The sequence below is a fragment of the Hemibagrus wyckioides genome, linkage group LG08, assembly GCF_019097595.1.
Source record: "Hemibagrus wyckioides isolate EC202008001 linkage group LG08, SWU_Hwy_1.0, whole genome shotgun sequence".
Classification (NCBI taxonomy): domain Eukaryota; kingdom Metazoa; phylum Chordata; class Actinopteri; order Siluriformes; family Bagridae; genus Hemibagrus; species Hemibagrus wyckioides.
Genome location: NC_080717.1, coordinates 28220154 through 28244045, shown reverse-complemented (window position 1 = coordinate 28244045; position 23892 = coordinate 28220154). Strand labels below are relative to the sequence as shown.

Sequence of the window (23892 nt, the reverse complement as noted above, 5' to 3'; positions counted from 1 at the left end):
AAGCGTTTCCGTTCCTTAAAGGCAAACACAGAGTGAATGAGGAGGAGCTTCTTCCTGCAGGCCATTCGGGCCCTCAACCAGAACACCTAGAACCTGGACTTTCTGGACTCACCCCCACACGACATGACATTCTACCTCAGCTGGTTGTCGCACATGCAATAGTTGCACTACTCTGCACACACGACAACCACACTCACTGTACATCTTTCTGTACACCTTTGTGTGCACACTGCACCGTCACTTTACTCCCTGATATTCCTGTTCAACTTGACATTTATACTTGCCTTATATATACACTATATTGCCAAAAGTATTCGCTCACCTGCCTTGACTCACATATGAACTTAAGTGACATCCCATTCCTAATCCATAGGGTTCAATATGACGTCGGTCCACCCTTTGCAGCTATAACAGCTTCAACTCTTCTGGGAAGGCTGTCCACAAGGTTTAGGAGTGTGTTTATGGGAATTTTTGATCATTCTTCCAGAAGCGCATTTGTGAGGTCACACACTGATGTTGGACGAGAAGGCCTGGCTCTCAGTCTCCGCTCTAATTCATCCCAAAGGTGTTCTATCGGGTTGAGGTCAGGACTCTGTGCAGGCCAGTCAAGTTCATCCACACCAGACTCTGTCATCCATGTCTTTATGGACCTTGCTTTGCGCACTGGTGCACAGTCATGTTGGAAGAGGAAGGGGCCAGCTCCAAACTGTTCCCACAAAGTTGGGAGCATGGAATTGTCCAAAATGTCTTGGTATGCTGAAGCATTCAGAGTTCCTTTCACTGGAACTAAGGGGCCAAGCCCAGCTCCTGAAAAACAACCCCACACCATAATCCCCCCTCCACCAAACTTTACACTTGGCACAATGCAGTCAGACAAGTACCGTTCTCCTGGCAACCGCCAAACCCAGACTCGTCCATCAGATTGCCAGATGGAGAAGCGCGATTTGTCACTCCAGAGAACGCGTCTCCACTGCTCTAGAGTCCAGTGGCGGCGTGCTTTACACCACTGCATCCGACGCTTTGCATTGCACTTGGTGATGTATGGCTTGGATGCAGCTGCTCGGCCATGGAAACCCATTCCATGAAGCTCTCTGCGCACTGTTCTTGAGCTCATCTGAAGGCCACATGAAGTTTGGAGGTCTGTAGCGATTGACTCTGCAGAAAGTTGGCGACCTCTTCGCACTATGCGCCTCAGCATCCGCTGACCCCGCTCCGTCAGTTTACGTGGCCTACCACTTCGTGGCTGAGTTGCTGTCGTTCCCAAACACTTCCACGTTCTTATAATACAGCTGACAGTTGACTGTGGAATATTTAGGAGCGAGGAAATTTCACGACTGGATTTGTTGCACAGGTGGCATCCTATCACAGTTCCACGCTGGAATTCACTGAGCTCCTGAGAGCGACCCATTCTTTCACAAATGTTTGTAAAAACAGTCTGCATGCCTAGGTGCTTGATTTTATACACCTGTGGCCATGGAAGTGATCGGAACACCTGATTCTGATTATTTGGATGGGTGAGCGAATACTTTTGGCAATATAGTGTATATACTGTACTGTACATACTGTATTTATTTATTTATTTATTGTCATACCATTTAAATTTGTCCATTTACATCTACATATATGTATATATTGTACCTTTATATATTTTAGAGTTTACAGATATATATTATTTATTTATATATTATTTATTATATATACTATATATTATACTATATTATATTATATTTTATATTTACATTTTTTATTTTTATTTTAATTTTATGTTTTATATTGTATTTACTGTATATATATATATATATATATATATATTTGCATATGTGTATATTATATTACATATTATTTTGTCTTTAATTTCTACATTTAATTTTCCCTATTTTTCTCTATATATTTTAACTATATCCCTTTATTTTTCATGTACACACACTTTAATTTTTACTCTTTTCTTTCTTCAAATGTAGGACAGTCGTAAAAAGCATTTCACTACATTTCGTACTGTGTATGATTTTGTATGTGATGAATAAAAATTGAATTTAAAAATTTGATTGTGGAACAATAGCAAAAAAAAGCTATTTCCTGTCATTGCTTAAGTTATAGCAGCTATCATTTCCTCTTATTAACTTACTACATAAGAATGCTGCATCTTTTTTACACAATTTTTCACCGTATCAAGGATTTTTCTCATCTGTTTAATAATTCCATTTTGTGGCACATACCTTCTAAATGAGCTGTTGCTACAGAAAATTGCTCCAGACTCCACAAAACTCGGTAATTTTTAATATAATGGCTCGTGTGTATGAAGACTTCTAAAGATTCTGTTGATATTGTCTGATTTTATATGCAGATTAAATGAAATATCATTTTGCCCTACATTTTTATTTGCTTTCTTAAGTAATGTTGCACTTTATGTTAAGCCATGAGATTTAAAATGTATTAATATTAATTATTATTCATTTATTAAAAACCCTTTTATACCCTTTTATTTGTCTTTCTTTCTTTCTTTCTTTCTTTCTTTCTTTACTTAGTTTAGTTTATTTCATTCTCCAATCTTAGTTGGTTAAGCTCTACTATGTTTTGTTATTCAATTGTGTGTATGTATACTACTTTTATTTTTTTCCTCCTGGGCTGGTCAGTCTGACCTTCACTCTAACAGATGAGCAGGTCAGAGGACTGACAGATCTCCTCCATCTGCCATACTCAGGATCAATCAGCTATCAAGACATCCTGGACTTTGTTCAGAAGAAAAGACCAGCAGGGTAAAATTTTCAGCTTTTTTCAGCTATATATTCTGCCATTTATTGTGAATAGACATGTCTGGCAATGAAGGAGCACTGCTGTAGATCTGGTCTGTGTCTGTACCAGGTTCAGGAGCAGATCAGCGAGTCTACAGGGAAGCCAGAGATTTATACCCAGCCTAGCGCTCAGTCTCCTTCAGCCACTGCAGCCTGGACTGAGAGGTTGGTTCAAGACGTATTTAAGGGGAACGTATCTCTTTAGTCTGTCTTAAAGTACTCGCTAGAGCGATGTAGCATTTCTACTCATGTACAGTAATTCATGGTTATAGAAGTGAGAGTGCTGATGTGGAGAGTGTTAAAAAGCAAGCTGTGGTGAACGTTGTTCTGAAGAAGCTCAGAGAAAGGTTGCAGATGCATGGACTCACACTTCAGCAGTGTCTGATGGACACCAGTAGAAACTCTGCATCAGTACTTCACCTGAGAGACTTCCAGAAGGTATGGAAATGATCTCAAACTGCCAATTTTTTATAGTCATACCTTTCAAATTTGATGTAAATCCCTTGTGAAATTCTGCATCTTTATCTTAGATTCTGGATAATTGTAGAATTTCCCAGCAAGCACCACAATTTCAGGCTCTCATCCAGTCTCTTGGCTTCTTCCATGGATCCGTCTCTTTTTCCGACTTTATAGATGGAAGAATATAAAGCTATGAGCTATAAATCAAGCTGTATTAAAACTTTCTGATCATTAAGTGCAAAAATTATTTTCCCTTTTTCCACACAGGTGTTTTAGCGTAAGAAAACAACGAACAGTCACAAATAATATTGAAGCCATGAGCTTTATGTCTGTAGAAGACTGTTTAAATCAGCTTGAAGAACATCACAAGGTAGCAAGCTTCCAACAAATTATTTAATCTGTTTATTGGACTGGTTTTTACTTGACCGAGCTTGTGAACAGGCTCATGCTTATCTGATGGCCACTGTGCACACAGTGGGGTCCATGCTATGGAAGGTGAATGAAGAGATCATTTAAACTCCTCCTGATGGCGTTTTATAATTCTGTGAGAGTTATAACTGTTGTTGTGTGATTGACGATTGAAAGGTTTAAAAAAAGTTACACATTTACAAAGCTAAAAACAGATTACTACAAATTTCTACTTTTATACAAAGCCTTTTGATCATATCTGCATCAGTTGAGATTAACGGATGTTTTTAAAATGAAGAGTTTCACAAATCTATGTGTCTTGACAGACTTTTAACCAGTATGGTGAAGATAGTGACAGCAAGATCACCAAGGATGATCTGAGGTGTATACTTTACAAGTACTACTTGCCCATTACTCCAAGAGAATTTGAGAAAATATGGGCAAGGTAAGGAATCATTTTGTTTTAATGATAAGTAAAGGATACATACATCATGGAGTGTGCTGTTGATGGAGTGACGGTGTGGTGTGATGCCCTGGGGTTGATTATTTTTATACTTCTTATATCATACCTATGTATTTATTAAAGAATGGCACATTGTGTATTTCAACGATATTTAATGTAATTTTTTATCCATTTATATTCGTATAACAACCTGAAATATCCACAAATAAACAATCACTTGGGATTATTATGGAAGCTATAATCAGTCATAACCTTAAGTCATAACCTCATCACCTTTTCTTTATTTAATGAGTCAAAAAAAAGCTGCTTGTTATTATACTGAGAAACTTCAAGCTCTCCATCCTGAAGACACTGGAGACTCCGTACCAAATGCTAAACAAACAATTATTTCACAGAAAACCATATTAGCAATTCTATACATTTTTAATCTGTTTATATGTAGCATCTACACACAAGTTTCTGTGTTATAGGAAATGAATCAATTCTCTCTGACCAATCAGAATTAAGATCAGAACAGCACTGTAATATAAATATAGCTTCAGGACAGAGAGACTGATGTCAGGCATGTTATATCCAGGTATGATGAGAAAGGATACGTCACTCCGACAGAGTCGGAGGATGATAAAACCAGCTGAGGAGTGAGTTTAATCGAATGTCCTGCACGGTTTATGTTGATTTGCATGAGAAAAATGTTTATCAGACTGAAATACTGAGTCCATGTCAGATATCTTATTGGTTCAGCCGCCATTTTGAGTGTTCAACATGTGCACGAGTATTTTTTTTCCCTTCGGAAATCTGCTCTTTAAGACTTTAAGCTCTTAAGACTCTTAAGAAATTCACTGATTCTTTATTCCTGTGATGATTAATTGAAAAGAAATATATTTCCAGATCTTTCAAATCCCACTAAAGTCTTTACTTTTTGAATGAAGTCAAAATGAACTTTATTCTTGGCTTATTTTGCCATTCAGGTCAAGTTTATCATCCTGATCTCAGGTTCAGAGCCAAACAACACAGTGTTACTCACTGAGTAAGAACTCATCAAGAGAAATGGACTAGCACATGGAAGGATTATAAACAATCTTGTCTGATGTGTATTTTTGTGTAATCTAACAGATGAAATAGATGAGCCCCCAAAAGAGCGGAAGATTACTTGAAGACCGAATACAAGGAACACTTGTCCACCCACCTCCCCCTCCAAAGAAAAGTGTACTCCATGTGGCAACAAACTTGCGGGACAATCCTGAGTCTCGGTTTGTAGGCACACCGAATACCATTCCACCTATGGTCGCAAGGTAGTAAACAACTCTGTGCTAACTGTAAAAGTGCAGATACAATAGTTTCTCACAGTGATCTGCAGAGGTCATTACAGTTAGAGAATCTGGCCTTCAGACCTTCTTATCCAGAGCAACGTCCTTCATGCCAGTACAAGTAGATCAGAGACAAACAGTGATATTAAACTAAATCTCTCATAAAGAGAAGATAAGAATGTAAACAACACATGTTTATTGAACTGACTTCAGCACTTCTGTCTAGAGCTGACTCTCCCTGTTCTTACCAAAACACTAGTTTTTCTTCCCAGTAGAACTTTGCAGTGTATTGGGTCCATGAAGAGGGTTAAAAAACCTTCTTTATTATATGAACATTTAGTCATTCTTTCATCACTCTGTACTCTGTTAAATCTCTTTTCAACAGATCCACGCCGCCCAGTTCAATGTTACTCTGTTCTGGCAGCACCATGGAACAGCGTAAAAGGTATTTCATCACAATACACAGTGTTAGGACAGCACCACACTGTATCTACTGTATATATATTTCATATACAAATTTGTGGCCTAATGACCTTTTAAAACATTAAATTGTTATTGGAACTTCAAAAACACGAGTTATTTTTATACCTTATCCCCAGATGTAAAATATTTCTACATATCATAGAGAAGGTTCTGCTTAAACTTCTGCTTGATTATTCCATCTCCTCTTCACCAGTGCTGGTCTTCAGACCTTTATAAAAGTGTAAATGATTAATAATAATAAAAAAAAAAGGAATAATAATGCTTCTTCATTATCCCCGCTTGGGACCAACACAGAAGCCACTGGACTGTGACCCCATGGCTAGATTTTGTCACATATTAAATATATGAGAGTATTATAAAATTCATTCATCACAGAATACAACTGAAAAACAATATAAAATACCAAGGGTATAAATCATTTTGAGCACAACTGTATATTATACTGTCAGGATGGTTGGACATTTTCCTGCCGGAACACTAGGGGGCTTTCCGGCAGGGTGTGTTCAGTGTCACGTGGTTGGTTTCGTGTTTTCACGTGTTTGCCCTGCCTAATTTTTAGCCCCTCCTTTATGACGTCAAATTAGCGCCGTAATATCGTACTCGTAAAAAAAAAACCCGTAAAAAATAATAAAACATATGAATCACAGAATTGAACACACGATTTACAAAATAAAACAAACAAACTCTAGGAATTAAAAAGAAGCTGTTATTTTCCGTGTTTATTTTACTCGGATGTTTGTTCTTTCCAGGATGCTAGTGTTTATTTCCAAAATTCACAAGTAAAGTTTTATGCAAATTAGGGGGCGGGATAAAAGTCTCCATTGGTCCACTGCTTCTCAACCTACTGCCCTTCTCTAGCCAATCAGAAGACTCTGCCGGTTAGCGTTTGAACCTGTCTTGATAAAGTGAGAAGATTTAATTAAAACGCTTAAAGCTTCTTATATTTGTGTCTATTGTAGTATCGTATCACACCTCCTGTTATTATGCTAAAGACTATTTTAATGAACTGGACAAGTGTATCATTATATCATCATTAGCATCATAGCACAGTGTTATTGTTGCTGAAACAGTAGAGTAGTGCTCTAGCAGCACTAAGCTCATGTGTTCAGTTTCATCATGATGAAATGTAAACCTTTACAGTAATGCAGTTCACTCTGTGTTTACTCTTATCTCTGTATTAACCCACACTCTTAATCAGAGTCCTGTATCACCATGTCCACAGGCTCAGGTCAGTCAGATACAGGGTCAGACACAGGCTCAGGTCAGTCAGATACAGGGTCAGACACAGGCTCAGGTCAGTCAGATACAGGGTCAGACACATGCACTGACCAGGACATGGACAAGTGCATGCGGGTGGTGTAATGAAGTATCCCCATTCAATGTTTTCAAGATGACCGTTAATAAAAGCTAGATCTGCAGATATATATGAGGATATGAAAGGCTAAGCATTGTAGAATGATGCTATAGATGTAATTAAAACAAATTTTTCTACAGATCGAAAGTCTCTGGATGGGGAGTTTGGTTCAATGTCTGTCCTAAACTGTGCCTGTGGCCACATCGTCCACTCTCTGGGCGCACAACCCCAGCACTCTGCTCCTCTAGAAAGAAGGCAATGTGGCCAAAAAACCTGCACAAAACGACTGGAACATTTAAGAACCATTTTAGACATATTACACCTGATTCATAGGACAATTAAGGCATCTAACTAACGTATACATTGATATCAATTACATGTAGCTGTGTGTAATTACCCATCTTCTCACTTGATCAAGACAGGTTCAAACACTAACCAGCATTCTTTATTGATTGGCTAAAGAAGGGCAGTAGGTTGAGAAGCAATGGACCAATGGAGACTTTTATCCCGCCCCCTAATCTGCATAAAACTCTATTTGTGGTCGTTGGAAGAAACTTGGAATATAAAACGTAAGTAGAGTGACCCATTTGCCGGAAACTTGAGTCATCTTTGTCCTGATGTGTAGTGAGCCAGGGTCTTGACCAGAGTCCCAACTCGTGTAGTGATTCCTGACCTAGTGAACTAGAGTGCTGATTGAGACCTTTTGTTAAACTCAGTCAAGTATCTTCACAGATAAATCAACTCAACGTAAAGATCGGCTTTCTTCAGGAAACTCAATTGCACACATTTGATCTTTATTATTATTATTATTATTATTATTATTTTAAGCGGTAGGTTTGTATAACATTCCAGTTACAACATTTCAATATTCATCAGCTATAACATTCAAGTTTCATGTTTTATTTTCACTCCAAATCAAGAGGTAGTGAGAAATCTTCTGAATTCTGAAGTCCATTCTATGTACTGTATCTAACACCAGTTATTTCAGCCAGTGTATTTGCACTGATCTGTTATAATGACATTTAAATACGTTTTGTGCTACAATAATGGTGCATTTTTTGTGCTTTTTTGTTCAATAAGACTGCAGGTGAGATTGCTGATCTGATCTCGGTCTCTCCTTCTCGTCTTGCTCTTCCCATCCGAGTTCACACAAGGCCTCTGTGGTCGGTTTTTATGGAATAAAATCACAGTCAAAATAATCGTACATAACTCAGAACATTTGCGTGTAATTTTAATTTACTCCTGCGTAATTTTTTTTAAAACGATTGTATGTAATTCTGTGTTTTGTCCGAGTTGGATTCCAAAATCTACGTCCACGACAGTTTACAGATGGGAGATTTTGTGTGTTCGTTAGAGAACAATTCCAAAATGTACGACTATGACAGTTTACAGACACAGTGCTAGTTTTCACAACACCTCTGTTACACACACGACATGAGAAATTATGCCCACGAATGTAGTGTGTTCAACCACAGTCAAAACTAGAATGCTGCATTTCCAGAAGAAACTGTGAGTGTGATTGCGAATATGTTGCTTAAACTATTGCAAGACATTCTGAAATAATAGATAAATACAACTCCGAGCAGGTCTCCCTCATGGGAAGCGGGTGCTCTACCAAATAAGCTAAACTGCAGCTTGTTATTGACATCAGTGGTACTAATATTTTACACGGGTCTCCAGCATGGGAGGCGGGCGCGTTAACAAAGTGACACAAGCGATGAACGTTACAAATATAAAAGCAATACATACTTAAACTATTGCAAGAAATCTTCAAATAATAAATACAATCTAACGTCACAGTTAAAATATGAAGTCTAAACGAATTAGTGAGTGCGCTTTGCATTTAAGCATAAGTCCGTATGAAACCCAGGAAGTAAAGCATCGCTAAAGTTTAATGTAGTCTGTGTAAGTAGTATTTACCAACACCGCTAGCCTCAATAACCTCATCGAGGCCACATGCACAGGCATTACTATCTGAGGGAAGATGAATCGATTCCACGAAGCGCGCAAACCACTGGCACCCTGAGAGCTAATCTTTTTTTTTGTTGTTGTTGTTTAAGGGTTAGTTATCAGTAATAACAGAGAGGAGTAATATTACAGAGATAGTTTAACTATATTAGGCAAGATTAGCTCTCAGGGATCACAGTTTGTGGAAAATATAATATTCATTGTAATTACAAGCAATATAACAGGGTATTGAACTGTATTCCAAAGGCCTTTGTGTAACTGAAGCTCTTCATTTACCTTCTTTAATAATAAATGGGCGAGATTTTATTAGGTGTAGCCTGCCAAATAAATTAATAACAACTTTATTGACCCAAGATAAATTTCCAAATCGAGCTAGTCGAAATAACGTGACTCAACTTTTTTCCCAAGAGCTCTATTTTTAAATTAAGAACCATGTATCTCCTTCCCCATACCCCAAAAGCCAAGGAAGTACACTTTAAAATGTTTAATGATATATACCCATCTTTAAATTTTCTTAGATATAAATTTCATATTGATCGGAATAATTGTACCTTGTGTGATGTTGATATTGAACGACTGTACATTTATTCTTTGACGGTTCATTCAGTAGAGCCTTTTGGTTTGAGACATTCGAGTGGGCAAATTTTATATTCATAAATGTAAGTGCCTTAAAACAAAGCCATTGTTTTCGGTCCATGTACTTTTTGGTATTTGAAGTTTCTTTTCATAAACAGAAACAAAAAAACGAAAATGAAATCATTTTTTAATTATGTGATGAAAATTTCAGACACCTTTTTAAAATTAGACTTGATTTTCTTTCCTCATTTATACTTTAAATAAAGAAAGTTCTCTAGCATAGAAACGGAAAAACAGCTGCATTTTCTTTGTCTAATACCGGCCGTATCTCTTCTTCTATCATTTGTGGCAGCGTGCAGTGTTCTACCGCGGTGAACTTACTTATACAGACACTCGGAAACGGTATTTTAGGGACCGTCGACAAATTTCTGTACGACTGAAATGTGGTATTGTTACTCTCCTGGTAGAGAACTTTCTTTATTTAAAGTATAAATGAGGAAAGAAAATCAAGTCTAATTTTAAAAAGGTGTCTGAAATTTTCATCACATAATTAAAAAACGATTTCATTTTCGTTTTTTTGTTTCTGTTTATAAAAAGAAACTTCAAATACCAAAAAGTACACGGACCGTTTTCTGTTTTTCAAAAGGAATTTTGGACGTACTGTAAATCTGTAAGTTTGTTCAAATGTAAAACTGGAAGAAGACTGTTTAGTTTATTGCAGAAATTTAAACTATTATAAGGCCCTATATATCTTCCCTCAGATAGTAATGCCTGTACCTGTAGCCTTGATGAGGTATTTTTGACTGTGGTTGAACACACTACATTCGTGGGCATAATTTCTCATGTCGTGTGTGTAACAGAGGTGTTGTGAAAACTAGCACTGTGTCTGTAAACTGTCATAGTCGTACATTTTGGAGTTGTTCTCTAACGAACACACAAAATCTCCTATCTGTAAATTGTCGTGGACGTAGATTTTGGAATCCAACTCGGACAAAACACAGAATTACATACAATCGTTTTAAATTACGCAGGAGTAAAATAAAATAACATGCAAATGTTCTGAGTTATGTACGATTATTTTTGACAGTGATTTTATTCCATAGTATGGAATAAAATCACTGCGTGTTACAGTGTAGGTAATGTGTGTGTGTGTGTGTGTGTAGGTGTGTTATGAGATCTTTGGTTTCAGGAGGAATCTGCAAAGCAAAACAAGACAGATATTAGCAAGTTGTCTGTTACAGAACTCAATACTGATCCAGTACAATCTCACAATCTAGACTATTACAGCATTACAGCATGTCTAAGATCATATTAATTAGATCTACTGCATCCTATCTAACCTGGACTTTGTCCTGAACTGCCTCCAGTAAACCACTCGTGCCTGGCCAATTGCTCAAAAGTTGGGCGTGTTTCAGGGTTTAAATCCATGCACCATATTAGCAGCTGGAAGCACTCTGTTGAGATAAAAATAAAAAGATAAACAAAAATAATAAATCAGCAGTTCATTTTAAAGTCATTTTGCAATATTTCGCATATTTAGCTTTATTGTGCATGTTTCTGCATCGACTCACCTTGAGACAAGTCAGGAAGTGCATTCAAGTACCCATAATTCAAGTCTTCTGATGATATGAAGGGGAGGTTTCCACTGAGGAAGTGAAACAGAAGAATGCCCAGACCCCAGATGGTAGCAGGAGCACCCATGTACCCTCCACGGAATAGCCACTCAGGAGGTGCAAAGTACATAGTGCCTGAGTGTAAAAGAGAGAAAGAGCACCAAGAGCAATGTCACAAAATTGTTTACAAAATGTTCTCCACTGCATTCCTTCTGATTCTATCTTGTAAAATTACCGAAAAAATCTGTGCTGGGAGTGTCCTTCAGCAATTCCCCACAGCCAAAATCAATGAGTTTCACTTCCAGAGTTTCGGGGTTGATGATGAGATTCTCGGCCTTGATGTCTCTGTGTACCACTCCACGGTCACAGCAGTGACGAGCCGCCCGAATCACCTGCGCCATGATGTCTCGAGCCTGTGCTTCAGGCAGGAAACCTCCCTGAAGCTGCATGAATTCCAAGAGGTCCATACTGGGACTGGGCCGTTCCATGACCATGACGAATTGATGGCCCATGTCAAACCACTCCAGTAACTCAATAACGTTGCTACAGACAGGTGGCTCAGATACTATCCTCATTAGCGCCACCTCTGAGGGCAGCTCCTCCGCCTCTCCAGGCTAAAATGAGAACAGACATGGGCTGGATGTGAATACATCTAAACTGTGCTAAGCAGAAATGTTACAGTGGTATAGGTTTGGACTAGTTGTACTCATGCTAGATCAGTTCTTGTGTTCCAGTAATATCTATGATGAACGACAGGTAATGAAATGATTTCCTGTATGTGAGTAGGAACATATTTAACTACAATAAATAAGAATAAGTTTACTTACCAGTTTCATAGCTGCAACATATCCGGACTTCTTGACGACCTTAACAGCGACCTGTTTGCATATATAAGAAATAATTAGTAAATTCTAAAAGGCATCATTTTTTCTAATTAGCTTAATTAGTACAAATCCACAGCAATTGTAATGTGACCGAACCTTTACCTTTTTATTATCTGCGATCCGGACTGCTTTGAAGACAAAGCCGAAGCATCCATTCCCCAGCAGATCTCCCAACTGGTACCGTGAAGAAAGCAAAGCTGTTAAACAGACAATAATTTAGTTGATTAAAATTGAATGAGGAAAGATAGAGCATCGTGCTCAGTGTCTTCTCTTGTAGTAAACAATGAGACTTGTGGTGTCTGTGGTTATTAGATTACAGCATGGTTATTTTGGTAGCTTTTCTTGGAGTATGTTAAAGTACCTTGTATATGAGTACCTAGTAAACATAGTAGAGTCTTGACATTTAAAAATATAGAAATAATCAGAAATGATTGTGTTGTCGACTGAGTTGGTACATACAGCTTCCACAATACAAATTGTGTATAAGGTTTAGTTTTTGTCCACATGGTGGAGTGTATCATACCTTCCAGTTCAGCAAGCTGCTCCGGACCAGGAGGCTGGAGTTCAGGGATCTCATTCGGTGGTTCATTTTTTAACTCCTGAATCTCAGAGACTCTGAATCTCTGGCTGGTACACACCATGTGCTGCTCTGGGTCATCAGTGAAATTAGTGTTTGCTAATTTATTTTTATGCAGCTGCCGGAGCTCGAGCAGCCACTCAGGTTCTTCTGCATTTTTATTTTGCAGTTCGCAAGACAGCTACAAGACAGACAAGGAAAGTACATTGGCGACGCTTTGCATTTAAAACCTAGAAACTGTTTCACAATGAGTAATAATCTTATTTACCAAAAGAAGCTGTTCAACAAAGCTCCTTGTGAATCTGTCGGGAAAAGTGATGACTGCCCTAGTGATGACCTCACAGTATCTATGGGCTTTTTCCTTCGAATATACATAATACTCTCTGCTGGCCTGGCACAACTTGAAGATCTAAAAGAGACAAGAAATTCATTCATTCTCAGTCTATTAGTTAGTTTTGGCTGATCAGTGTCCATTAAAAAGAAAAGAGGATAAATTCCAACCTGGAAGCTTGGCTGAGCCCGTCCTGAGGTCATCCACAGCGCGTATTCATACATCTCAGTTCTCAGAAAGGGGTCAGTAAAGACCATCGTGCCAAATGGAATTCTGGAACTAATAAACAAACAGAACAATGTGTCAGTCTGGAAAAAAAAACATCTCTCTCTCTCTCACACACACACACACACACACACACACAGGTACCGTACCTGTTGCAGCCGACCAACTCGAAGTGTCTACGCGACCCCAGGTCCATTTTTGCCACCACATAGCAGATATGCGCTGGGTAGATCAGATTTCTGGAGGCTGCAGATGCATATGAGGATTAGGTCACAGTGCAGTTACATGCATGACACATGATATGAAAATTCTAGAAAAATACTATGATTGTTTATCCATACCGAGATCATCTCCCATCTTAATCACAGCCTCTCTGTGCTCGTCATCCGGTGCATCGGAGAACAGAAGTCGAGCCAGAGGAAGGCACCACTCCTTCCATGTCTGAGCGTCTTTGACCTGTAGCAGACATTGTCATCATAGTCAGCATGATACTGGCAAGAACACAGCAATATTACACAGACACATACAGACAGATGCTGATACCGGTGTGTGAACCGCTTACTTTTGCTAGTCTCTTCCGGAGCAAGCCGTAGCTTTTCAGCAGCAGGGCTGCGATTTCACACATCATCACTTCCTGTAAAAGAAATAACATTAGCTATCATGGCTATTGTAGGTATTGGGGATGTCGCTTAACGAACTACGACACTTACTCCGTTTTTATGGCAAAACAATTCCATTATCTTCCAGAAGAAATAGCTTTCTACTTGGTCAGGATACTGACTGGTTTCGAAATAGAAATTTCCCTGGAGCTGGGTAAAGTAAATCAGAGTCTCCTTATCCATGGCATTGCTGCAACACATGTTGAACCAGCTGTTTTATTTGGATTACTCTGCACACGTATTAACCTCCTGATGATATTGTTTACAAGTAAATGTTCAATTTCTGTGTGCTATATGAACGGAGTAACAAGAGACTCACCTCATGAGGGGGAAATAATGTACCGGATTGCATTGACTGGGTTCAGGTTTGAGCTCTGTGTTGTTCCCTGCAGTGAAAACCAAAGTTAGAGCTACAGAGTAATGCCATGTCTCTATGCTCATGTGAATGTTAGGTATTTGAAAGCATTGTACACTCTCTATACATGATGAAAAACTACAAACTTCAAATGATAATGTTCTTCAAAACACTGTGCCTCGAATTTTCACTTTTTTGCATGTCTATTTTCGATGTATGTAAAATGGTGTCATGTTTAGGCTAAACTGAAGCTCTGAGCCAAATTCAAGAATCTCCACAACCTCTTTCTCTCTCTCTGTGTGTGTGTGTGTGTGTGTGTGTGTGTGTGTGTGTCCTACCTGAACTGCAGGAAACTGCAGCAGGAATCTGTGGATCCATAAGTATCACAATATCTGTCATTTTCTTTCAAATTCTGAAAAAAAACATTAATGATTGGAACATTAGTGATTTTATGGTTATTTCGTGTTATTTTCAAAATGTTTCGACGTTTCTCTAAAACAGAAACTGAAGTGTTCACGAGAGAGATAGACCAATACCGGATCTCACCACCGGAGGTCACTTTCATCATGATGTGAAGGAGTTTGTTAACAATAAGCGTTGTGGTGTGTTCTGTACGGTGGTGTGTTCTGTACGGTGGTGTGTTCTGTACGGTGGTCTGATCTAACCCAATTTTACTCCATTTTACGGGCAGAGAGAGCGTTATAGCCAAATGTCACAAAATGGCTGCGGGGGAAATCAAAATGATGGTAGGATCGCGGAGTGAAGTTAACGCTCTCGTAATTGTTACAAAACTAGTCATTTATCTAATCGGTTTTCTTACATTTACGTTCTTATCTATAACCTTTTCCTGCTCCTCGTTAAAGTTCAGTTAAAGTCAATCAGTTATGTAGCCTATAGACGCAGTAAAATCCCATGGAAATTAGCATTAGCTCACTGGATAAGCGCAGTGTACTGGACAGTGTGGGGTCAGTGAAAGACAATCTTACCGTTTGAGGTGAAGAAATAGTTATATTAGATATTTTCGGTGTATTCTGCTCTAAACACAGTTTTACTCAAGACTTAAATAACATTTATAACCAGACAACCTGAAAAGTCAACTTACCTCTAGCTTGTGATGCGAGTAACTAACGGCAGCTAGTTCTTGACGTAGAAGCGTTCTCTTTGACGTCATAATCGCGTTCTGTTTCACGCTGGGCGGGGGGGGCTGGGGGGTGTCTAAAGGAGCTGGCGGGGAAAATGGAGCTGATTACAACACACTTTAAATGCCCACTGTATAAACATGCACGTCAGATCCACTGCCACAAATAAACGTGAACTACTTAAACAAATACTGAAAACAGCCACTAAATGCATATAAAATGATTTGTTAAGATTATTAACGAATTTGTATGAAATCCATTTTATGTTATTGTTGCAATAAAATGCAGTAAGAATTTTTTTTACCCAATATATAAATTATATATTTACATAATATCTTAGCTGTCTATACCATCCTAGATTGCTAGAATGGTAACATGGTTCAGGGGAATACCCCATCTTGAAAAAACACAGATTTCTGAGCTCCTTTCTACAGTATAGTTCATGTTATTAAATAAATAGTTTTGGCAAAAAAAAAAGTGTGGGAAAAGTGGAGATCCCCCCCCCCATTTAACATCATCATTAAAAATGCCCACAACATTTGTACCGTTTGACAAAGACTCAATTGTTTTATACCAGTGGTATAGCTCCCATTTTATTTCCGTCAAAACATTTTTTTGCGCTCCTCCTAGACCATTCCTCAGAACTTCCCCAAATGCTGCTCAGATTATCTGCAGTCAATGACGGTCAAAAGTTATTCAGAGATTTTTAATGAGATCAAATGTATTGTAATCGAAAAATATGACAGTACGCACACCAAAACAATCATGAACCAATGTCACTTTGGCACACTGACACCAAACTTCTGTGTCTTCTAACAATGACCTGAGGGTACATGAGTTTTGGAACAGTGCCACCTCCTGACCAGGAGATATGAATAATTCCCATTTTTGCTTATAACTTGTGCAGACTTTGGAAATGGTAATTCAGCAAAGCAATACTGAGTTGAATGATACCATTATACTATGTCGGCCATTTTGAATTGCGTGTTAACAAATGATGTGGAGTAACATTATGAAACAGTGTCTTGTTGTCTTGTTACGCTTCCTGCTCAGTGCTACCCTGGGTCTAGAGGTGTAGCTTATGGTGTCTGCACTGGGATGAAGCTCAGAGTGGTGAAGCCTACAGCGAAACCCTCGTGAGGGAGCACTACACTTCAGAAAGCTGAAACCTGTTTGCACTAGTGGACACCACAGAAGATCTGATGTGGAAAATCTGAGAGTCAGATGCAGACACCTTCTCCAGAAGGAACCAGGTTCAACACAATGAGGTCTTTTGGGCAAAAAAAACAAGCTTAAGCGAAGGTGAGTGAAAGAAACTACAGGACAATTTCAGGTGAAACATTAATCTTCATTCCTCTGATTGAAAGTGTATTTTTCAAAATATTATCATCATTTGTTTGCATTAAACTGAATATATTAAAATTATGTAGCATGCGAATTGTGCCTTTCATTCAACAACACTATCATGGTGTGAGCACTTAAAAAATGTGGCACTTAACACTGTAATTCTGTATTTTCAGCACAATAACATCACTCCTAAATAGTTGACTTTTTAGTTTTGAAAATTACCTGCAGTTGTGCCAATTCATTCTTTTATTCACGTAACTTTTTTCATATGGATGAAAACTTCAAATTGTAGGTTTTACGTGCTATGAATTCCATATTGTGCCAAATTATCTTTTGTTCAAATGATTTGTTGTTATTTATAAAAACTTCAAAACTAAAAATCCCAATAATATAGTAAAATTAACAGGTTTATTTTAAACCCAGTAATAAAACTGTAAGTCAGTGCTTGTGTTAGTTCCACAGCTTATCATCTATAACTACACACAAACAGTATGATCAACAAGAATCATATGCAGAATTGTTCAATACAATACAAACTACTATTCAGCACCTGTCCACTTTTAAAACAATTTCAGCTAAATGCGTAATATTTACTGGAACAGTTATCCAGATTGCATAAAAACCTAGGGCTGTGTTAGAATGAAAAAAGGTTCCCCAGTTCTTCATTTGCTAATGTCACAGAGACTGATCAGGCCAGTCAGCATGAGAAAAAGACCACCTTGTAACTTAGAGCAAGAACTTGGTTTTCAAACTCCTGACACATTGTGAGCAACTGGTTGAAAGTTCCTTAAAGATGTGCTGAACAACTTCAAAGGTGTACTTATGTGTGTGTGTGTGTGTGTGTTTAACTCCATGTTCAAGCAAACAGCAGGCCAAAAAGGGTAGGCAAATGCAATGGGGATGTCTGGAAGATCTGTGAGGGCAATGGCTTCTTCCAACACAATGGCAGTATTGATGACTGAGGACTGAGAGGCAGGTGCATCATCATCTTCAAGAACAGTGAGGATACCCGACTTTACACGTTTGGTATGGCTTTCATCTGAAATTCATTGAAACCAGGAAGTTTCCTAATAGACTAAAATAATGTGCAAAGAGAACATATCTGTGATTATTCAGTATCCACACAGTAAAGAGTGGGGAAAAAATTCAGCTAGCCCACTAATAATCATTTATTAGTAGCTCTAGTGTTTATCTTGAGAATGAATTAAATTAAATGTCTTGTTGAAGATAGGCAGAGAAGAAAGTAAATTCAACGTGCACCCATGATTGAGAGAAAAGCCCATACTGTACTCACCAGACATGTCAGGAAAAGTTTCTCTGCATTGTCACCTACAAATATATGTAGACATTCCAGAGATGTTCTGCTTCGATGCAGTGCAATGTCAGATGTCTGGAAATCAAGAAAATAGATAAACGAATAGACTTTTCTTAATGGCACACTCTTTGCTCACCTCCCTTTCGTCCACAGCAGTTTCAAATACTCAGATTTCTGTAGTAAATAAAGTCAGCCAGCAAAATGCAAGTAGAAGCACATTTGGAACTGCAGAGACAACCTGTAGCAGCCAGGCATTTATGATGTTTTTGAACTTATATGCCCCATGCAGTTTCAAATGTCACATTTCTCAATAGATACCACTGGAGAGATAGTGAAAAATATTGCCTAAATTACAAAATACCAAAGTTTTCAGGAAACATGGGATTATTCCAAAAATAAATGTTTTTGATAAATAAGTCTACCTGTTCATCAAGCTTCTGCAAGAGGTTTTCCATGCCTTGACTAAAGGCTCCTTTCCCTGCATGGTACAGTTTAAGCAGTCAAAGAAAGTACTTGTCTAAGGCTTTTAAAGTTTTGGATTTCTATTAACTCACAGTAACAAAGCCTTTGAAAACCAACAAAACTACATTAATAGTGCAGGGCTGTTAACCAAGCTCAGATATGATTGAAAGCTATGTTACTATAGCATAAATTGTATAACCAATTTAAAAAAAATAATCAAAAACTCAAAGAGTAATCCATTAATCATGTACAGCAATAATACATACCATCACATTCAACACAGCAAGCAATGGGTGGTAATCATTCAAGCCCTCTTGGTCTAGGATTTCTATATCTGTGTAGCCGCTGTCAATAAGCTGATAAAATCTGTAATGTTTCAGAAGCCAAGATGAGAGCTTTGAAGTGACAAAGAACACTATCCCAATGTTGACAATGGAAAGTGGTAGCTTGGTGGTTAAGGTATTGGACTATTGATTGGAAGGTTGTGAGTTCAAATCAACTATTATGCCCTTAACATATTGGGTCCTGTGGTGAGAGGCCAGAGGCAGCCAGCCATGGGAGAACAGCAAGTGCTCCTTGCCCATCTCCAACCAAAGTGACACAGAAGCAAAAGAGAAACAGCTATTACAGAACCACAGACAACAACACCCATATCACCTCCATGTTGAAAAAGAAGCACAACTTCAGCACCACAGATAGCACTGCTTTTCCTGGCTGCAAGGCGGGGCGGGAACAGCTTCTGTGGACCAATCAGGGTGCCGCTGAGTTCACCTACCCTGTAGGTGAAAAGTGAAAAGGGGAGAGAGCTGATTTGGGAGAGGAGGAAAAGATGTGTCTGGCAGATTTGTGTCAAATTACCGAGTTGTGTGTGAGGCCAGCAAATTAAAGGAAAGAATGTTCACCGACTGCTCAATGACATGGGAGTTATGCAGAAGAGAACTGTTGGTAAGGCTGCAATTATCAGATATGCTCGATTTTCAGAGAAGTAGCCAGAAAAGTTTTACGGAAGATTGTTGAAACTTTAAGTGCCATATCGCTTCAATTTGTGAGGAAGTAGTTTAGGAGTCTAAATGAGATGCAGGCAGCCATATTTCACACTATACACCAATGGTGCCAGAAGCATGTTTGGGGTCATAATCTGGTCCAGTTTTTTTACTTTGTGTCAGGTGGTGCTGGGGGGAGAAGGGGATCTCTCCTTGCCTATGGTGCTGCTGACTGCTTGTACTGGAACTGCAGCTTTCAACATTTCTTGTAAAACAATTGCATTCCCTTTTAAAACTGCCAAGGAACCTGAAGCCACCTTATCAAGGACGTGGGAACGCCCTAGACGAAGTAAGAGCTGGATTGCATAACGTGGAGATTCTTATCATTGATGAAGTATCCATGATTTCAAAGGACTTGTTTACTTACATGAACTGAAGATTTCAACAGATCAAAGGTAGCAAGAAACCTTTTGGAGGAATCTCTTGTCTAGCTGTAGGAGACTTTTACCAACTGCATCCTCTTGGAAATGAAGAGGATGTGCTAGACTTCAGGAAGGACAATTTTCAAATTACCCTCACAGAGATTATGTGCCAGAAAGAAGACCTTGCTTTCATGAAACTGTTGAACAGGCTACGACTGAGGCAGAAGACTGAGATTCTTAGGGAAGATGATAAGAGCTTTGTTACTCCAGGATGCTGAAGACAGCCCCTCATGATGTTCTGCACATAATTGCCATCAACAAAGAAGTTCAGAAGCACAATACTGAAACAATACAGGCACTTCACACTGACATCTTAACCACTGATGCCGAAGACTACAGGAAAGACCCGAAAATAGGATGGAGACAAAACAAACCTGTCACTGGAAAAAAGGAGGATTTACTTGACACCATTCATAGAAGATGGAATTGTTAATGGATGTTTTGTAAGATTGCAAACATAGTTACAGAGAAAACAGATGGAATTGCCAGGTTACAAATACTAGGACTTCAGCTCCACAATCCAAACACAGGTCAGAAACATCACAAAAAGGTACAAGGTGAAGATCTTGGTTTACATTGAGAGATCTGAGGAGAATTTGAGGAAAGGAGTGGTTCATCGACAGATCCCCATCAAGCTAGCCTATGCCTGCACAGCTCACAAAGTTCCTCTTACTCTAGTTCTCTTGTGCATGAGCACAATGGGGCAGGCTTTTACCCAAGATAAGCCCGTTCTTAAGGGTGCCGTTTACTCTCTCTACTGCTCCTCCACTAGCTGGATGATGAATGTGTGACTGACGAATTCAAATTGGGGTTCCATCGTCACTGCCTATTTTATCAGGAATTCCCCATCTTGAAATAATCTCACTTATCAGGGCTTTAGCTACTGCAATGACATCCTGTTTTAATGTCAGAAAACCTTCTAACCATTTAGAAAGTGTGTCAACTGTGAAAAGGCACTATCATTTACCTTCACTTCGTGTCAGTTCAATGAAATCCATTAAATGTTGAAAAGGCCGTTCTGGTGGTGGGTGTGCATTCTGGGGGGTTTTAACACTCCTGCCCACATTGTTTGTAGCACAGATAACACATTTTTCTTAATGAACCAATATCTAGCGATACTGTTATACATCCCTCCCTTCAACACATGATCTAGACATAATATGGAAACAATTTTTTTGGTAGAAAGGGTTTACTGTTAAGGCTGTACCAAACCCCTTCTTTTACCAGACATCCTGCTTTCTTCCAGGTGGCTCTTTCATCTGGAGTGAATGTGACCTGCAATTCTCCGAGATCTACACAATTATGAGGCTCTCTATCCACATCTGTTGGAAGAAGAAAGGCAGGGTTAAGAACTGTGCAGCGTTTTACTGAAATGTTAGACATTTCTAATAAAACGGTGTTATATCTCAGCCATCTAGCTGCGGTCATGTGTGCTGTTTTCTGTTCTAGCAACAGTTGCAACACAGCATGTGGAACAAGAAGAGCTAATTTGCAGTATCCCACAATGTCTTGACCGCTTTTTCAGCTGTGGCAACAGCTCTGAGACACATAGGAAGCCCCGCTGCCACGTGGTCAAGTTTAGCTGAAAAATAAGCCACTGGTCCAAGTTTACCCCCATGATCTTGTAGCAATACTAATGTCATACAACCCTGTTTTTCATCAACTGTTTATGTTAAAGGCCTGTTTGGATATGAGATTCCCAGTCTTGGTGTAATTTGCAGAGCTCGTTTAAGTTTTTCAAATGCCTGTTCTGCTTCTGGGGTCCAACTAAGTGCACTATGGGCTAATAAGCCCTTCTTATGAGCTATAGCACTCAAGGGAGCCTCGAGGATTGCATAATCTAGGATGAACATCCTGCATTATGAGCACATTCCAAGGAAAGACATCAGTTGTTTTTTTGTGATTGGTTTTGAAATGTTTTGGATGGCTTCAACTCTACTAGTTTCCAATCTTTTGCCATCTGCTGAGATTAAATGTCCTAGGAATTTTACTTCTTGTTGTACAAAGTGCTAAGAGACAGAGAAGGAGTACTGAACTTTTAGTTAAAGTGAGAGAGGTTTTATCAATCGCACTTGATCGAACAGAGGACCCTCGTTGTCCGTCTGGGTCCGTTTCATAGTTCTGATCCCCTAGGGTTGATGAGAAAGGGTCATTGGGTCGGGACTGGGTTAGAGTGGACTGCAAGAAGGTGCGGCAGGAGACGGGCATCACTTTGGTTGTCCTCTGCGAGGCGTGCGCTGACTGGCGGTGGTCTGGATGAGCGTGTTCTTCATAATTGGGTGGTGGAGCCGATGGCATCAGTGGATGTGGTGGAGCTGAAGCCGATGGCATCGGTGAAGTTGACAGGGCGTCCATCCAGGTACTTATCTGGACTTACGGCATTGAAGAGAAGCGTTATGTGCAAGACTGACATTATCATTTTTAGGTTGTGATTTTCGTGCTCTATGACGTGCTTCCGTTTCATAGGTATTTCATAGGCTGTCCAATCCACCGGTTTCTTCAACTTACCCTACGTCCGGTTCGTCCATTTATCAGTGGTATAGCTCCCATTTTATTTCCGTCAAAACATTTTCTGACATTTTGTATTTTTATCGAGCTCCTCCTAGACCGTTCCTCAGAACTTCCCCAAATGTGTCACTCACCGGCCTTCCGATTCAGATTCTTGTAGACGGAGAAAATCACCAACAGGTTGCCCGAAGTATCCACCATGGTGATGAAGATGGAAGGACGCAGCCGAGCGTTGTGGTGACCCATGGCGGTCTGTGGAGCGCGTGCTCTCCAGCGGTGGAGCCGTTCACCTGACTCCCGTTCAGAAGCATCACGAACCGCTCAACAGCTGGCATTTCTCACTTAACATCTGGCTCGCAGCGTGTCCATCCACCTGCCTGCTTTCTATGGCGTCTAATTAGCGCCATATGTACCGTACTCTAAAAAAAAAATGAAAATACACGTAAAAAAAAACTAAAACACGCGAATCACAGAATTAAAAACACAATTTAAAAAATAAAACTCGAAACTCTAGGAATTAAAAAGAAGCTGTTATTTTCCGTGTTTATTTTACTCGGATGTTTGTTCTTTCCAGGATGCTAGTGTTTATTTCCAAAATTCACAAGTAAAGTCTTATGCAAATTAGGGGGCGGGATAAAAGTCTCCATTGGTCCACTGCTTCTCAACCTACTGCCCTTCTCTAGCCAATCAGAAGACTCTGCCGGTTAGCGTTTGAACCTGTCTTGATAAAGTGAGAAGATTTAATTAAAACGCTTAAAGCTTCTTATATTTGTGTCTATTGTAGTACCGTATCACACCTCCTGTTATTATGCTAAAGACTATTTTAATGAACTGGACAAGTGTATCATTATACCATCATTAGCATCATAGCACAGTGTTATTGTTGCTGAAACAGTAGAGTAGTGCTCTAGCAGCACTAAGCTCATGTGTTCAGTTTCATCATGATGAAATGTAAACCTTTACAGTAATGCAGTTCACTCTGTGTTTACTCTTACTCTTCGTGAAGGACCTCAGCCATCCCAGCAATGGACTGTTCTCTCTGTTGAGGTCAGGGAAGTGCTTACGCTCCTTGAAGGCCAACACTGAGAGACTGAGGAGAAGCTTCTTCCCGCAGGCTATACGGTCTCTCAATCATCTCACATACGACTCATCTGATTAGACCTTCTATGCTCCTACACACGTGTTGGAACTCCAACCAACCA

General features: G+C 39.2%; 1 protein-coding gene across 1 annotated transcript; it reads right to left on the bottom strand.

Moving 5' to 3' along the window:
* Positions 1–10658: 10658 nt before the first annotated feature.
* Positions 10659–23281, bottom strand: LOC131357491 (serine/threonine-protein kinase DCLK3-like). Its single transcript, XM_058396473.1, has 20 exons — positions 19375–23281; positions 18984–19083; positions 18678–18733; positions 18235–18330; positions 15557–15678; positions 14793–14866; positions 14419–14485; positions 14151–14289; positions 14003–14074; positions 13782–13896; positions 13590–13686; positions 13386–13494; positions 13153–13293; positions 12831–13065; positions 12410–12504; positions 12251–12301; positions 11659–12037; positions 11382–11558; positions 11151–11264; positions 10659–11006 (listed from the first exon to the last, which is right to left on the bottom strand). Exons 6-20 carry the CDS (start codon positions 14851–14853, stop codon positions 10996–10998), a joined length of 1863 nt encoding a protein of 620 aa, XP_058252456.1. The 5' UTR covers positions 14854–14866; positions 15557–15678; positions 18235–18330; positions 18678–18733; positions 18984–19083; positions 19375–23281; the 3' UTR covers positions 10659–10995.
* Positions 23282–23892: the final 611 nt, after the last annotated feature.

Excerpts from the sequence above, each read along its gene's own strand:
- LOC131357491 (XM_058396473.1), bottom strand. The coding sequence starts at position 14,853 with ATGACAGATATTGTGATACTTATGGATCCACAGATTCCTGCTGCAGTT. Across the intron at positions 11,559-11,658 it reads TCCCAGCACAGATTTTTTCG|GCACTATGTACTTTGCACCT; the intron begins GTAATTTTACAA and ends TTTTACACTCAG. Across the intron at positions 11,265-11,381 it reads ACTTCCTGACTTGTCTCAAG|AGTGCTTCCAGCTGCTAATA; the intron begins GTGAGTCGATGC and ends TTATCTCAACAG.